Source organism: Colossoma macropomum, unplaced genomic scaffold, assembly GCF_904425465.1.
Source record: "Colossoma macropomum unplaced genomic scaffold, Colossoma_macropomum, whole genome shotgun sequence".
NCBI lineage: Eukaryota > Metazoa > Chordata > Actinopteri > Characiformes > Serrasalmidae > Colossoma > Colossoma macropomum.
This window is the reverse complement of record NW_023494802.1, coordinates 4,849,229-4,865,957: the sequence shown is the minus strand read 5'-3', so window position 1 is coordinate 4,865,957 and position 16,729 is coordinate 4,849,229. Positions and strand designations below refer to the sequence as shown.

Sequence of the window (16,729 nt, the reverse complement as noted above, 5' to 3'; positions counted from 1 at the left end):
TGTGGTGCTGATCACTGCTCTCTCTCTCTCTCAGCTTAGTTCCAGTGCATACATTTTTATACACAGGCTAATCGAAACACTTGTGTGTCATGTGCAGATAGATGATGTGCTATATTCATATTATTTCCCTCGGGCCTTCAGCTGCACTGACCATGTAGGAATTAAAGCAGGAATTGGACTATTTACATGGTTTCAGATGACGTGTTTAAATAATGATCTGTATTTTTCAGTAGCTTGTATGCAGAGCAAATAAAACTGATATGAGGTCTTGCATAGCCTTCCATTATTTGCCAACTTTACTCAGCATTGATAAGGCTATAAAGCCCAATTTTGACAGATTACATAAATCTATATAGACATTTATAAAAGACTTTTTCCAACAACCTTCATTAGGTGAAACAGCCTCATAATGGACAAACACAGCCTTTTATGGCACATGACACTTATTGTGAGCCTTTATAGGTGTATGTCAATTATGCAGTAAAGTGTTATTCATTAATCTAAGGCTTTTGCTTTACGCTACTCCTTTTGTTGGCAATTTATGCCTTGTGCTTATGCATCGTTTTTGCTCAAGTATATTTGCAAGCAACAGATTCTACTTTCTGTTTCATTATATTATTATTACGTCTGCAGGTCTAATATTGCAGAATTTTATTCTCTTTGACATCCTAACATTTGGTCATGTTTCCTGAACTTGTTTTATGATTTGTTTATGTAATGCAATATCATTCCGTTGAGTTCAGCTATAAGACAAATTGAAAAATTGTGAAGAAACAATGTTTTGGCCTATTAATTTCTTTCTGCCCAAACCACATATCCACTGATTCATTAAACCTTAAGAAAGGCAAGTAAACCATGGTCAACTTTAGCAGACTCAGAAAGAAAATGATACAAAAAAAAACACTTTTTTTCCAAAATACTATCTGTATTAATAAAAACACAATTCAGATACATTGTAATAAAACAATACGATGACATCATAAGGCATTGTAATATACAATACAAATATAGCTCAGAAATCTGAGAAGCTGGATTTTTTCTTTCATTCTTTCTTTTTTTGTACAAAATATAAGTTTCTCTATGTGTACATTTTACAAAATACAAAAGAGAACAGGAACGTATAAGGCAGGAGTGTCCAGCGCCGGTCTCGGGTGACCGGAGTCCGGCACGATTTTGGGGATTCGCTGCTCAGACACATTAGGTTTGACTCAGTAGTTGAACTACGGAGCTTAGAAAGTATCAGAGCAGATCACCAAAGTTAGCAGGACTGTGGCCATCCAGGTCCAGCACTGGTCTCCCCTGATTTAAGGCATGGTCTTTTTTTTTTTTTTCAATGACATCTAATACAGACAACATATTTACTTATGAAGCTCAGTCACGGACTCCAGGGCAAACTGGTGGAACTAAACCACACATTACACACACGCCGTGGAGCTCTACTCGCCGACTCTGACACTTCAGGCAAAGAAGCAGTCCCAGTTTTTTTGTTTTTTGGTGCGTAGTGCGCGACGGCGCTGCACGGACGCTGGCTGGTTCTCTTTGCATCCTCTGCTGGAACAGCACCGGCTGAATACGTCAATCAGGTCAATTTACTGGCGACCTTCTCAACCTCAGCGGCACAGAATCCTGTCGTCCGAGCAACCGTTCTGGAGAAAGACATAAAAACAAAACGTCAGACACAAAATTCATTGGACTCTGATTTTAAAAGCCTCAAATACAAACACAGATAGAAAAACCCAATGCTGGATGAAAACAGCCAATAAATTTGAATGGGAACAAAGTGCAATGATGCTGCTGAAAGGACATAAAGCATATACAGCAGGCAAATTGCTGGTCCAATCATAAGTTTTGGCACCCATAGCCAATTTGGCAACCATGGCCACCATCATAAAATGTCTTTTTAGTAAGCTTTAGCACCTTATAACATTCGTATCACCATTGTATCCCTAACATAAGTTTTTGGCCCCTGTGGCAAAAGTTCTGTTAATGCATTTGTTTTGTTTGCCACCTATGTACCCCTGTGTCAGGTTTTTGCCCCCCACCCCCCACAGCATCAGTCATCCAGCATAGGTTTTTGTGGCACTCATGGTCCTTTTCTGTTATCACTGATGCATCGCTATAAGCACCCAAGCTTACCTCCACAGAGATGCTGCTAAGCTCGGCGTTCAGGGTGGTGAGGGGAGTGCGTGTCCCTGCTGTCCCCGGCTGCCGGTGACCACCAGGGCCGTCCAGCTCCACCTGCAGATCCCAGATGTAGTCGATAACGTGCTGCAGGATCTCCACCTTGCTGTGCTTCTTGTTGGCGGGCAGCGTGGGCACCAGCTCCTTCAGCTTGCTGTAGCAGCTGTTCATGTCCTGCAGAAAGGCGCTCATCTGCTCGTCCAGCAGAGGCAGCTTGCACTTGGAAATGGCCAGGCTCTGCTCGGACAGACCAACCTTGCTCTTCAGTGCGCACGTGGCTCCGACCACTTTCATTTTTGCCTCGAAGTACGAAAGATAAGCGCGCAGCAGCGGCTCCTAAAGCGATTCTTCCAGCGGTAGCGGACTGCGTGAGTGAGTAGCTGCAGCGCGAGAGCGTCCCTTTATTTTGGTGTGGAGCGTGTGGGCGGGGCGTGACGCGGGGAAAATTCGAAAGGCCGAGAGCCAATCAGAATCGAGCCCTCTGGGAATAGGGCCGGCTGTCCGCCAATGAGGAAGCGCTGGGGGGGAGGGGGGGCGGTTTCTAGCCTATCAGGCTTTACAATCAGGGAGGGACGGTGGTAGAAAGTGGAAACAAATGTGTGTGTGTCTGTTAGAGTAGGTTTTTAGCTCTTCGTGGGGACCGAAGGGCCCCAGGATAATGGGAAGCATGAACGTTTTGAACATTCTGGGGACTTTTAGCTGATTCCCATGCAATAAATGAATGTGTAAATAAATAAATACATAAATAAAACTTAATTTGAAAAAGGAAAATGATTTACCATGGTACTATTAAGCTACAATCATACAGAATGAGTAGAAATACCCCACAAAGGCAGCAATGCATACTAATGTGTGTGTGTGTGTGTGTGTGTGTGTGTGTGTTTCCCTTGCTTCAGTGTGGGAATCCAGCTGCCCGCCGCCCGGGGACTCCGCAGGTGTAGTGATGGCCCACGGGTGTGTTATAAAGAATGCTGCAATTACTCTGGATGAATAGGCTTTTAATTAGTGTCTTTACAGCAGCATAACTATTGCGAGCTTCTCTTGACAGCTTAAAAAGAAACAAGCTGCAATAGAAGCTGTTGGGCCGCCCTGCTAGGATTCACTTTCTACGCTTTTATTATTGGAAACAGTGAGATCAAGCTTCGGAATAAGAATATGGGCTAATGCAGTGACAGCAGATGTGTAGCCTGCACTGGTCTTGTATGGTAAATATTCAGCTTCAGCAGCGTGCTTTTAGACTGATTTATCTAATTATTTAATCAGTCGTTTCACCAACATGCTATTCCCACAGGGATAATGCTTCTTCAATATGAGTCTAATGTTTCACTCATCAGTCTATAGTCAGATCTGCGCAGTTAAATTCAGTCAGTTATGAGCACATTTTTTCATGCATTTGCACTTTATTATTATTCCTCACTTATTTCAGCCCATTTAGTTGTTAATTCTCTTTATTTCATTGTGTAGAGCTTGGTCAGCTCTTGGGCTCTTTTGCTGTGGCTCACATCTTTTATTTTTAAACTTTAGTATTTTATTTTTAACTAAAAGTTTCCCCCCAAAAAAGAATGGCTCCTGATATGCTACTAGATGCTGGACAAACTAAAAAGTTTGACTGCAGTTCTGTGGTTAGGGGGAAATGCTGGAGAAGCAGATGCCTTAGCTTTTGGTAGCAAGTTTTTAGTTGATTGAAGTTATTAAGTGTTTTGTTCTATTGCATTAAAGAGCCACAATGGAAATAAGCCTAATGGGCTTTATTGTGTTTTTATTCTTAATAATTTGAAATGTTTGCAAGCTCTGTATCAAATGTAGTCTTATACGTATGTGATATAAATGTCAAAGAAATCTATCAATCTAAAAAAATACATTCACTTCAGTGTTGGCATAGGTTCCTGTGGGTCATGAAGTCTTAATTAAAGTGATCACAGTCGCAGTCATGCTTTAGCATTAATCTCAGGTTATGGTGCACATCTGCTGTGCAGCCTGTGACAGCTTGGGCTAAATTCCAGAGCATGTAGCCTTTTGCATGGCTTTCAGTAAAACAAATCACATATTTTACCCCCCTCCTCCTCCTCCTCCTGCTTTTGAATAAAGCACACTGAATAGACTTACAGATTCTTTCACATGATGTTCCCACTGTGTGTTCTGCGCTGCATATGTGTGTGTGTGTGTGTGTGTGTGTGTGTGTGTGTGTGTGTGTGTGTGTGTGAAATCTTCCCCAGATTGTCCAAACAAGCCGAAGCAGACTGGCAGGCGCCAGCGCCGTGACGTCACCCATTCATAGAACCCCGTGACGCCTGTCAGCCTGGCGCCGCGCGGGCGGTAACTATGGAGACCGCAAACAACGGAGTTAGCGCTCGCTCCACCTGCAGAGAACACACACACACACACACACATACACTCAAACACGTGCGCGCGCGAAATTCACACAATTTTTCTTTAACTTTTTTTTACCTTTTCGTTTTAAAGCTGTAGTTTTTTTTAAAAAAACTCCCTCATTTTTTCTCTCGCGAGAGCAGACAAAGTCCCCACAATGTCGCCGTGTTCAGGTTTCTCCACTCCTCCTGCAGACATCTGGTCCCCACAAAGCAATAAATACACACACACACACACGCACACAAACAAGCTCTTCGTTCATTTATCACGCTAAAGCGAGGAGATTAGTGGCCCGCACACCTGCGAAAAAGTGCCATTGTGGCTCACTGTGCTCGATCGACTTCCAAAGAGCGGCGAGAGAAAAGAACAGAGGGAGAAAAAGGAGGAAGGAGGAGGAGGAGGAGGGAAGGAGGGAGGAGGCTGTGAATGAGAGCGATAGTGCTCGAGCCCCGTGGCCTCATTCTCAAGGCAAATTCCTCCACTCAGTACTTTATATGGACTCACTTTTGCAGAATGCTGGCTGTTTTATTAAAGGGGAATTCCACCACTTTTTCCAAATTTCTGACCAATTCAGTCTTTAAGATCTTAACATAGTCATTCACAGAGGTTTGATGTGAAGTGGTTCATTGTAGAGAAACGTACTGATTCACATTTCTTTACAGTGGTGGTGATAGGAACCAGGGGTCACAATGTCTACAACACAACCATTTTATTTAGTATCCAAAACCACCAGTGCACCTACATGTGTCTTCTGAGTTTTTATATGCATTCATATATGTATATGTAAATGTATTATTATATTGTATATCTATTGTGCGTCAATCGCCTGCATGTATCCCTCCACCATGCATTAAAAATATATATATATATGTTTTAAGCCAAAAGATTTTCACAAAGCAATCATAACAATGTCTCAGACATCAGGCTGCATATTCATAATAATTTCATGTAATAACTTTATGTGAAGGAGCTTTTAGAGGCATTAAACTCTTCAGATGTCTGGTTCCTATCAGAACGGCTGTGAATAATTCTGACTAATGCTGTTTCTCTAGAACGAATCATTTCACACCAAAACTATTTTGAATGATTATGTTTACATTGGACTCTGCAAAAGTTTAGAAAAATTGGTGGAATTTCCCTTTAATGTACTTGCACTTTATTTCATTTATTGCACATTTTTAACTGTAAATGCTGCATACTGTAAATAAAAAGCAACTGTATACTTCACATTCAAGATGTAATGATAAATATGACAAGTCATTTTATCAGACCTATAAATATTAATATAAAACAATATAGATGATTAACATATAAAAATATATACTCACCATATTTTGCACTATATATTCAAATACCAATAACAATAACATTTTTGTCAACACCCAAGTGTTCCAGCATAAAACTTTCAAAGTCTTTAAAACAATGATCAGAATAAAAAAACACTTTAAATTTTTATACCTTTTAAGTAAAATAACTTTTCTTTTGGGATTATTTTGCCTCACAACACCCTGCATGTACCTCTCTACATTCATAAGGTTTTAGACCAAAACCTTATCATAAAGCCATCGTAAAACAATGTCTCAGCATCAGGCAGCGAATTCATAACCATTTCATGGAATAACTTTCAGTGAGAGAGCTTTTAATAGCATAAAACTCTTTGGAAGTCTGGTTCATATCATCACCAAAGTAAACAATTCTGACTCAGCTTCAAGTTTCTCTGGAACTGAGCATTTCACATCAAAACACTGAATGACTTTATTTAGATTTGAGCCATTTAACTGTTCAGAATTTTTTACCCTTTAAGCTGCGTTGAGTTGTTAAACAGTATCAAATAGATTTGCTTATGTGGTTTCTGACACTATGACATTCTGTTATCTTTAAAAATAAACAGAAGTATGCAAAAGCTTAAACAACACCGGTCAAATTACATGTTTTGTTGATTGTCTACATGAAAATAAGTTCACATCATCTGCAGAGAACAAACTTAAATATGCCATTTTCAGCAAATTTTAGTGCACAATTTCTATTTATTTGCTAAGTTTATTATTTAAAAAAACTCATTATGAAATGTGCCATAACTTTTGCACAGGCCACAATTTAGGTTGTATTTTTTTTTGCTTTAATGTTCAGTTCAATAAATAAACAATAGTTGTGCATTTAAATGTGCAGAAGTGTATTGTCTGTAGAGGAGATGTTCACTTATTTTCACTTAGAAAATCAAGAAAAGTTTTTTACCAGGGTGCCTAAACTTTTGCATATGACTGTATAATGACATTTTTTACTTTACAACTCTTTACATGAACTATTACAGCCCTGTATAAAATATGTAAAATATAACAGAGCAGAACTAAAGAAGAAAACTTTTCTAGCCAAATTATCAATATAACCCTGTAACTTTTAATCAGTCATTAATTCACTGCATTTTAAAAATGTTATGAATGATGCATTAAGTGCATAAACAGTGGAGGAATTTCCATACTAAACTAGTGCACAGTCACCGGCCCCCACCACCTGAATCTGAGGGTACTCAGGGTCTCCCTCTTTTGGGTGACATCCTCAGGCTGAGAGTGTGCTGTTTCAGGTCATGGTAGCGGTGGATGTGGGTGAGCGAGCAAGCGAGCGAGAGAGAGAGAGAGAGGGAGGAGGGTGAGGGGGGTGTCCCGGCCTGAAACAATGAGACTGCAGAGTCCAGCCTGTGGGAGAGAATCTCGACTGGAGCCACTGAGTCTGGAGCTGGCCCTCAGAGCGCCCATCCAGCTTTTGTTCTGCTGCAGGGCTATCAGCGCTTCATACTGACAGCAACAATAACTCCACACAGCTGGCCTCTTTCATCTTGTTTACAGCACATCAAGGCGAGAGGGAGGGGAGGAGAGAGGGAGGGGAGGAGAAAGGGAGGGAAGGGAAAAAGAAAAGTGAAACATATTAGCCCCTGATTTTAAGGGAGAGGACAGAGCAGAGAGTAGAAGTGTCTCATTAATCAACAAAGTGATGGTTTGTTCAAAAAAATTGGGCCCCAATTTTGCCAGATCAATCAGCTGGGATGAGTTTGTTTCTTTAGTTTTACACTGGAGCGACAAGACTAATATAACAAGTGATGATCTATACCAGGGGTCAGCAATATATAGCTCCAGAGCCGCATGCAGCTCATTTACTACCCTGTTGCAGCTCTACAGCAGAATTAGATCTTTAGGTAAAAATAAAATAATCCTCCTTTGCAGTAAAATAAAGCTCTGCTGATCGCTCTAACAGTTTTAACAATAAATGGTCATAAATGCTGGAGTTAATGTAGCTTATAACTGCTAATTCACCCTTTAACCCTGAAGGTTGGCACACAGACTGCTGGTCACATAGCAACACAGACAACAATCTTGCCTAGCTAGTAGCTAACGAAAATACAAAGAGAACGATTTAACATTGATAATTTGGAGACAAATGGACTCATTTGCATTTATAATCACTCCAGCTGGTTTCCAGATACATTTAATCTGCAACGGGAAACTGTCAAACACTAAAATGTCATGAAGATGAATCAGTTTCTCGTTCTAATTTTCCTGTTCCCCATTAAATGGTGCAGCAATTATATTCTGACACCTCAGGCACCATTTAAGGTGGAATGGGAAAATTCGAACAAGAAGCTGGTGAATGAGAAGCTTATTTCAGCCTCAAGAAAAATCAAATGTTGAGAGACATTTAACAAGAAACTGTTCTACTTATGCGGCATTTCCTGACGGAGATGCGAGAAAAGTGATAATAGCTGAGCTAAAGCTTAAAGCAGAGCAAAGTAAGTCTGTGTTTTTGTTCATATTATGTTTGTTAGTCTATACTAGCACATCAGCACATACTGAGACATATTTACAGCCAAGATGGTAAAATGGGCAAAAAATGTTTTGGCTCCCAAGGTGGTTTGATTTTTTTTGAAAGGACAAAATGGCTTTTCATAACATTTGCGTTGCCACTTTTACTTTTTACTTATTTAGGTGGGTGCAAATGAATGTACACAAGTTTACCATGGAAATTCCTCCACTGTTTAGGCACTAAATGCATTTCAATTACAAACAAGTCTATAAAACAGTGTGGTAAATTAGCATAATGTTTATTGATGGGGTACAGGCTTTCATCTCTTAGCTACTTTAGCCTCATAGCTCCAGTGCAAAATGGCAAATCAAAGTGTTTTACATTAAAAAGCAAAATTAAAAGAGTGTAAAACATGCTATTCTTGCAAAAACAGCCTGTTTTGAGTTAATTGTTTCTGCGATTCTATGAAAAAACAAACAAATTTCTATATATCTTCCTATTCAGCCTGTAGAAGTTTAGCTCTGCCCACTCACCCTGAAGTTATAAAGAGTGTTTCAGCCTGGAGTGTGTTTCCTGAAAGCATCGTTGAACAACTACCATAGTTAAATGATAGAAAGACTATCATTTTGAACACTCTCTCTCCACAGTTACCACAGTGGTTGCTCAACGACACTTTTAGGAAATGCATTCCAGGACTACTTTCTGAAGAGGTACAACACAGGCCAGCAAATATGACAAAGAGATTAAATACATATGTCATTCTTAAGGAAACAGAAACAAAATCAACTTGTTTAATTCTAAGGGATAAAGAAAGATTTGTATTGGAAATGTAAAAATGAATTGTAACTTTTTTTGGCACAAAAAACAACACAATTATTATGAGTGGATTTTAAAATGGAAAAAAATGAAATAGGAGAAAAAAGTAGGATATGGGCTCTTTAATAATAACATCTTAAAAATGAAAACAACAACCAAAAGAAATCATTGTGTGACTTGCCCAACCAGGGCAAAGTGCAGTCAGAGTTTGGCTGCTTTCACACGCCCAGCACCAGATGAAGGCTTTCCTCCCCTTTTTAACACTCTTTCCTTTTTCTGCGGAAGAGGGGAAGTTTATTGGCTGTGGAACGCCCCCCTTTATCGGGCCGAGGAGAGGACCTGGGAGGCTGTGTTCAGGAAGCAGGGCGGTGGCCCGGGACCAGTGAGATAACGGGATAGGACATTCCAGAAATGTTTCACCACCTAGCACTGCAGCCGCTGCAGCTTTGTGCACACTTTTTGTGCTTTACGGTCAGACTGTGTCTTTTTGCAGGTTATTACCAACTTTACAGAGGTTTATTTCTACTGATTTACCTGCTCAAACACAACAACTAAACCTGGTACTGCTGAGTTGAGTCAGGTATGTTTCTAAGGCCACCAGAACTCTATCTGGTCACCTCAGTTTAAGGTAGGATCATTGGCAAGATAAATAACAAATCTGACATTTAGCTAGAAAGCTAGCTACAAACAACTTGTTAGCTGACTATTTGTCTCATGTAGCTCTCTGTATTGTTAGATGGTTGTCTAGCCAACTAGCTAACTTCCCAGCTGTCTAGTCACAGATAGCTAGCCTGATAGACACACCAAAATGCAGCCAAAGGCATGTTGATACCCCTCCTAACTATTGAGTTCAGGTGTTTCAGCCACATTCATTGCTAACAGGTGGGTAAAATCAAGCACATAGGCTTGTAATCTCAACAGATAAACACTGGCAGTGGAATGATCGTACTGAAGAGCTCAGTGACTTTAAAATATGGCACTGTAATAGGATGCCAAGTCAGTTTTTGTCTTGCCCCAGTCAACTGTAATTGCTATAATTGTGAAATGAAAGTGTCTAAGAGCAACCACAGCTCAATCATGAAGCGGTAGACCACGCAAACTCACAGAGCAGGGCTGCTGAGTGCTGAAGCATGTAGCATTCTGCTGAATCACTCACTGCAGAGTTCCAAACTGCCTCTGGAAGCTACATCAGCAAAAGATCTATTTGTCAGGAGCTTCATAAAATGGGTTTCTATGGCCAGCTGCACACAAGCCTAAGATCAAAATGTGCATTGCAAAGCGTTGGCCATAAAGCATGCTGCCACTGGACTTTGGATCAGTGCAAATGTGTTCTGGAGCATTGAATCACACTTCTCTATCTGGCAGGTGGTTGGACGAGTCTAGGTTTGGCAAATGCCAGGAGAACACTCCCTACGGAATGCATAGTGCCAACAGTAAAGTTGGGTGGAGGTGGGATGATGGTCTGGAGCTGTTTTCAGGGATTGGGCCTCTTAGTTCCAGGAAAGGGTGATGTTAATGCTACAGTATACAAAAACATTTTAGACAGTCATATGCTTCCAACTTTGTGGCAAAAAGTTGGGGACCTTCCTGTTCCAGCATGCCTGTGACCTTTTTTAAAATGCGCAAGTGAATGTCATACCCATTGTAGATGCATCATTCCTTGCTGAGATAACAGACAGAAACACATTATATTTACTTGGAGAAATACAAGGATGCAGACTGCTATTAATCACTTATACTGTGAGACTAAGAACCATTCAGTCCGATGGACTTCCTGAGCTGTAGATTATTGTATTATAGTATGTAGTATTACAGTAAGTTATTATGAAATAATTGACTGTTGTAGAGAAGAAATGAGATATAAAGAGACACTCCCAGGCCTGCTGGACTCAGCTTTGTAATATATCTGTGTTTTTTCCATGGCTGGTCATACCTGCTGCGCTGATAAACAGCACCTGGGAGCAGGTGTGTGGGTGTGTGTATGTAGAGCCTGGAGAGAAGGAGGGGGGGAGGCAGCAGGTGGAGGGCTGGACCGCACCCCTCTGGAACGTGGGAACCCAGCAGGGTGAGGTAAAATATTAACAAGCATTAACAAGCAAGCAGCGTTTTAGAAAAAGAAAAATACGAACCAGGTTTCAGCTTTGTTTGCAGTGCTTATGTGATTTCATATGGGATTTAAGAAGAGCACGTGGATGCTTGTTTGAATACAGAGACATTTGCACTGAATCATGGACAACAGTTCTGGTTAGGACTGTGATGCATGGTGTCCAAGCACAGTCAGAAATAAAACATAAAGATCTGATTTTTGATATCTCAAGTTTCTTTAGTTTAATATCTCCTTTAAGTTCTAGAATTGAACTTAAAGGAGATATTAAACATATAGACATCAAATAACTGATTCATCAATTCGTCTTTATTACAGTTCTATTAAAGTTGTTTTTGTCTAATTATTATTTTATGGTAAAAAAAAATTCCAATGCTCCTACAACTTTTATGCTAGAACCACAAAACTTTGCAGGGTTGTAGAGTCTATACCCAAATAGGTTTTGGGTATTGTGCTTTTTTTCAAGTTGCGATGTTAATAGAACATTCGTTTGAACTTGTCTTTTCCATAGAAATGAGTGGGGGAACTCTCAGCATCCTGAGTTACTCCACTTATATAATGTATAATGCTCACACCTCCAAATCTTGTCCCCAGTTTCTATACACCTCATAGCCAAATTTTTATGATGTCCCCATCATAGAAGAATGCTAGCAACCACCTGGGATAGCATAGCAACAGCCTATGAACACTTAAGCAATCACCTCAGATAGCATAGCAATGGCTTAACACCACCTTCACAACCACCTGGGATACTATAGCAATAGCCCAGCAACATTTTAGCAACCAACTAACAACTACCAACCAACAGCTCCAATCCACTCCTACAAGAGTTCATCCCACATTCGCTCGCTTCCGCAGAAAATCGGAATCATTTGTCCCACTCCCGCTCACAACCGAAATGTTTTGGCCCGCTCCTGCTCGTGCAGTTCTGTCAAGGCGAATTACCATCCAATATCTGACATAGTCTATTCACAAATACATTATTCTCTCCTGAAATAATACAGTACTCATTCACATCAGGCTCACTGTGAAGTAACTTCACCAAACACCACGTATTTCCAGTAAACGCAAAGCAGAAATTAAAACACAGAATGGTTATTTTGGTATTTTGCAGGGCCGCTGTGGCGGTTGGACTCCACCGTCTCTGTAAGCTGCGCAAACTTGTGTTTTGTTCACGTGATTGATTGCTTCACAACTCTTTAGAATGACTGAATAATTTAAATTGTTTTACTGTTATCATGTCATTTTGTTTATATATCTATATGATTTAGTGATCGTTCTACTTTATTTAGGCTATTAATTCACTTGCGGGATTTCTTTTCATGCGTGCTTCGGCCCACTCCCATCAGCAGTGGGTTGGTTTCCCGCCCACTCCTGCGCACAACACTGAAAATTAGTCCCGCACCGCAAAATACTGTGGCGGGTCTTGCTGGTCCTAATAATCTACAGGGGTGTAGACCTCTACCTGGAATTACTATATTTACTATAATTAAGTTATCAAAAACAAACAACAGGTCTGCAACTGATTTAATTTTAACTTAAAGTTCATTAAAACTTTACCTTTCTAGTTTATACAACATCTTTTACAGAAACAATTTTAATTCAAAGTGCTTTACAGATATGCAGAAAAGAAGTGAGAAAAAAATCTCAATAATGAATGTACTTTGCTAAGAGTGTTAGTCACAACAAAATCACATCAAATGAAATTGAAAAAAAATGAAAATCTGTAAAACTGTCCAAAAATGAAAGAAAAAAAGAGAAGACAACTGGATCCTTTAAGAAAACTCAGAAATAATAATCTAAGGCAAGGCTGCAGAAAATCCAATATGCTGCTAAAAGTAATCACAGTTGTTTTTGTTCAAATGAATTGTTAAGCTCCTACCAGGGGTTTTCCTTCAGGGTGATGCTTTGACCATCAAGGAAGGTTTTTGGTGGGGAGGGGGAGTGTCTTGCCTCCCCCTGCCTGGGGATACCGTGTGTTTCACTGGGGGGGACCAGCAGTGTTTGGTGTGGGAAACGCATTTCGGCCCGTCATTTAGGTTGGGGTCAGCAGACCGTGACCGACCTGACAGACAGAGAGAGAGAAAAGATGCACGCCACAGTTACTCTTTCCCCCGAGCGCTTCAATAGAGTAAAGGGAGGGTGATGTGTCAATAACGTGTTAATGGGAACATCAATAAATGTCCCAGACAGAATGTTCCCCCCTACCACCAATCCCCCACCTCCCTGTTTAAAACATGTACTGGTTAACAGACATCCTAAAAATCTCCGAGCTGTTTGTAACAGTTGTGTAGCAGCATCCATTAGTCTGTTCCACAACTGAATACATTTTGCACCTGTTATGTGTTAATTTACAGTTAATTAACAGTTAATTTACAAAAGTACAAAGACATTCAAAAGCTTATTATTGTTCAGAAGTTTTGAATCATTGTCCAACTCGATAACTTTACAGGTTTCAGTTGATTAGTGACACATTAAGAAGCTGTGTAAAAAATGAAGAAATGTTAGATGTGTAGATGACTGAGAAAGCTGTAGAACATTGAGAATGAAGATTAATGTGACATATGTTTTCAGTAGTGATAGGTCTGGACTGCAGGCAGGTCAGTTTAGCGCCCGGGCTCTTTTACTACAGAGCCATGCTGCTGTAACAGGTGCAGAATGTGGTTTGTCATTGTCTTGCTGAAATAATCAAGGCCTTCCCTGAAAAAGACGCCATCTAGATGGCAGCATATGTTGCTCCAAAACCTGTATATATCACTCAGCATTAATGGTGCCTTCACAGATGTGCAAGTCACCCATGTCATATGCACTAATGTACCCCCCCATACCATCACAGATGCTGGCCTTTGAACTGTGTGCTGATAACAAGCTAGGTGTTCCCTCTCCTCTTTAGCATGAAGGATGCGGCATCTATGATTTTCACAAAGAATTTCAAATTTTCAATTTTTGATTTTGTGAACTGGTAACACTTTCTATGAATGTCACCTTTGTAAGCATCTATAAACACATTCATAACATGTTATAATGCATTCATAAGACATTATAAACATAGCTATAAATATTTTAAAAATGCATTATACGTTATAGCCATGTTTATTATACATTATGAATTGTTAACATAATACATTATAAGTACTGATCATAACAAGTTATAAGAGCTCATAAGTCGTATTTGTCCGCTCTAAGTAAAGTGAAATCATACTGTACTAAAGCCACCTCCAGTGTTAAGAGTGAGGCTTCAAGTTGAAGTATTTACTGAAGACTTTATTGAAACACTAAAACATACAAAGTAAAGCACATCACAGGCTTCAAATGTCAGATTTTAAACTAGTGCTGCCATCAGCGTTTTACCCAGTGTGGGAAAGGTAATTTACACCACCGTTAGCTTGGTATTTGTTTTTACTTTACATTCTCCAAGCTGGGACTGACTTCTTTGGCACTGAAATTATAACGTTATTAACACTATTTATAATGCATTATATTAACAATTCATAATGTATAATAAACATGGCTATAAAGTGTAATTCAGTGTAATTCTTTTTTTATAAATACATTTTGGAAGACCCACTGTGCCTGAGTATTTATTCTTCTATTACTATTTGTATTCTGCATTGTTCCTTTACATATGTATCAGCTTACTTAGCCAAGAAAGTGATTCTGATTGGGTCCTGAATATAAGAGCACTTCTACTTAAATATTAAGATGTATCCCAGTGAAAGAGAAGATCAGCATGTCCAGTAGTGATGAGTAATAGTCATTTTAAACCCTTACACAGCACTTTTCAATATTAATCTTCAGAGTAATCATTTAGGATTACTATAAATTAATTAGTAACTACCATTAAATTAAGTTTGTTTGTTACAAGTGGAACCTAAATGTGTGTATGTGTTTGGTGAAAAAAGTTAATGTTGCTAAAAACAAATAAAAAAACAGCCACCAATTAGCATTATGCAAATAATGTCATGCTAATTGGTGACTACCAGCTTCCATTCACCATTAGCCACATTAGCATGTTTGGTCAAACTGTTCCTTTAAGGGACGATCAAAGATGGCCCAACAGAGCCTGCTTTCTGAAATGTGCTGACCGTAAGTAATTAATAGAATCTAAACAATGCTGTTTGTCCTCTTTTGCGGTAGAAAAGTCACGTTTTTGTCCTCAGTGGGGTGAGGGTGACTCCTGTCCTGAGCTGAACTGGAGCCTCTGTGTTTCCGGCTGCTGCCTGACAGACAGCTCGCTAATGACCATTCCCCTGTGGCTGTTTTGACCCTGTGACCTTTCTCTGCCACCTCACTGCTGAGCCATTAGTCGGTCGAGCCCCAGTCAGAGCGTCCGGCAACCCGCTGCTCGCTGGCACAGTTAGCTGAAGCTAGCAGGACGGGGGGAGCAGTAATGGCATCAGTATTGGGAGGGGTGCGGGACTGGGGTGGGGGGTCAATTGGCATCTGAGCACATGAAAACATTGCTGTGCACATGCACTTGCAAATACATGCATGCTCCACCCCCAGCATCAGTGCTCGACCGCATTCGGCACAGTTCTCACCCTCGAAGCCATTCCTCAAATTAGGACAAACAAATGAACATTTAAAATATGAAAGAAGGTTATGTTGAGAAAAAAAAAGTGTCTCTCACATTCCCGATGATTAATTGCATGATCTAAACAGTGTTCAGGCACTTTTTTTGAAATACAAGAAATACAAACATAACACAAAGGAAAAATAAGGAAAGGTAAAAGCAATAAAGTGTATTTTGCTTAACTTCAGGAAAGCGTTGATCCTATTTAATCCAAAAATAAGCCCTTAGATTACAGGCTTATTCTTCAGTTATTAAAAATAACATTAAATCTACACAAACTGCAGATTCATCCTGGATTAAAATCACTCCACAATTATTACTGTCAGATTGTAAATACTACACAAACTGCAGATTCATACTGGATTAAAATCACTCCATAATTATTACTGCCAGACTGTAAAAACTACACACACTGCAGATTCATACTGGATTAAAATCGCTCCAATTTTTTTTATTATTGTCAGACTGTAAAAACTACATACACTGCAGATTCATACTGGATTGACACCTTAAACTGCAGACTTGTCATTTAGTTATTAATGATAAAATCTCTAAATCAGGAGAGGATTTGTGAATTTTTTTTGAGGAAGAGGACACTAAATTTCAATAAATAATTCAAGGCATTATTAATTATAATAATAACAATGAACATTTTGTCATTATAGTGAATGATTTTTCCATCAACAACACAGTTGTTTTTAATCAAATCTCAAAAGTCAACTGATATATGTGATTATATGTGTGTAAATCAGATACTGAACAGCCTTCAAAATTGATAATCAGTGTTTAGAACTGGAAATATTCTTAATGTAATATTCAGTACTTATTATACATTACAGTGATAACAATTGTATATGACATTGTGTATGACAACATGCAGTTGTATAATT

The 16,729-nt window shown here is 39.5% G+C and overlaps 1 protein-coding gene across 1 annotated transcript; it reads right to left on the bottom strand.

The window, feature by feature from the left end:
• Positions 1 to 1,290: 1,290 nt before the first annotated feature.
• On the bottom strand, positions 1,291 to 2,552 carry LOC118822704 (DNA-binding protein inhibitor ID-1-like). Its single transcript, XM_036591926.1, has 2 exons — positions 2,137 to 2,552; positions 1,291 to 1,646 (listed from the first exon to the last, which is right to left on the bottom strand). The coding sequence occupies exons 1-2, from the start codon at positions 2,473 to 2,475 to the stop codon at positions 1,611 to 1,613; spliced, it is 375 nt and encodes a 124-aa protein (XP_036447819.1). The 5' UTR covers positions 2,476 to 2,552; the 3' UTR covers positions 1,291 to 1,610.
• Positions 2,553 to 16,729: the final 14,177 nt, after the last annotated feature.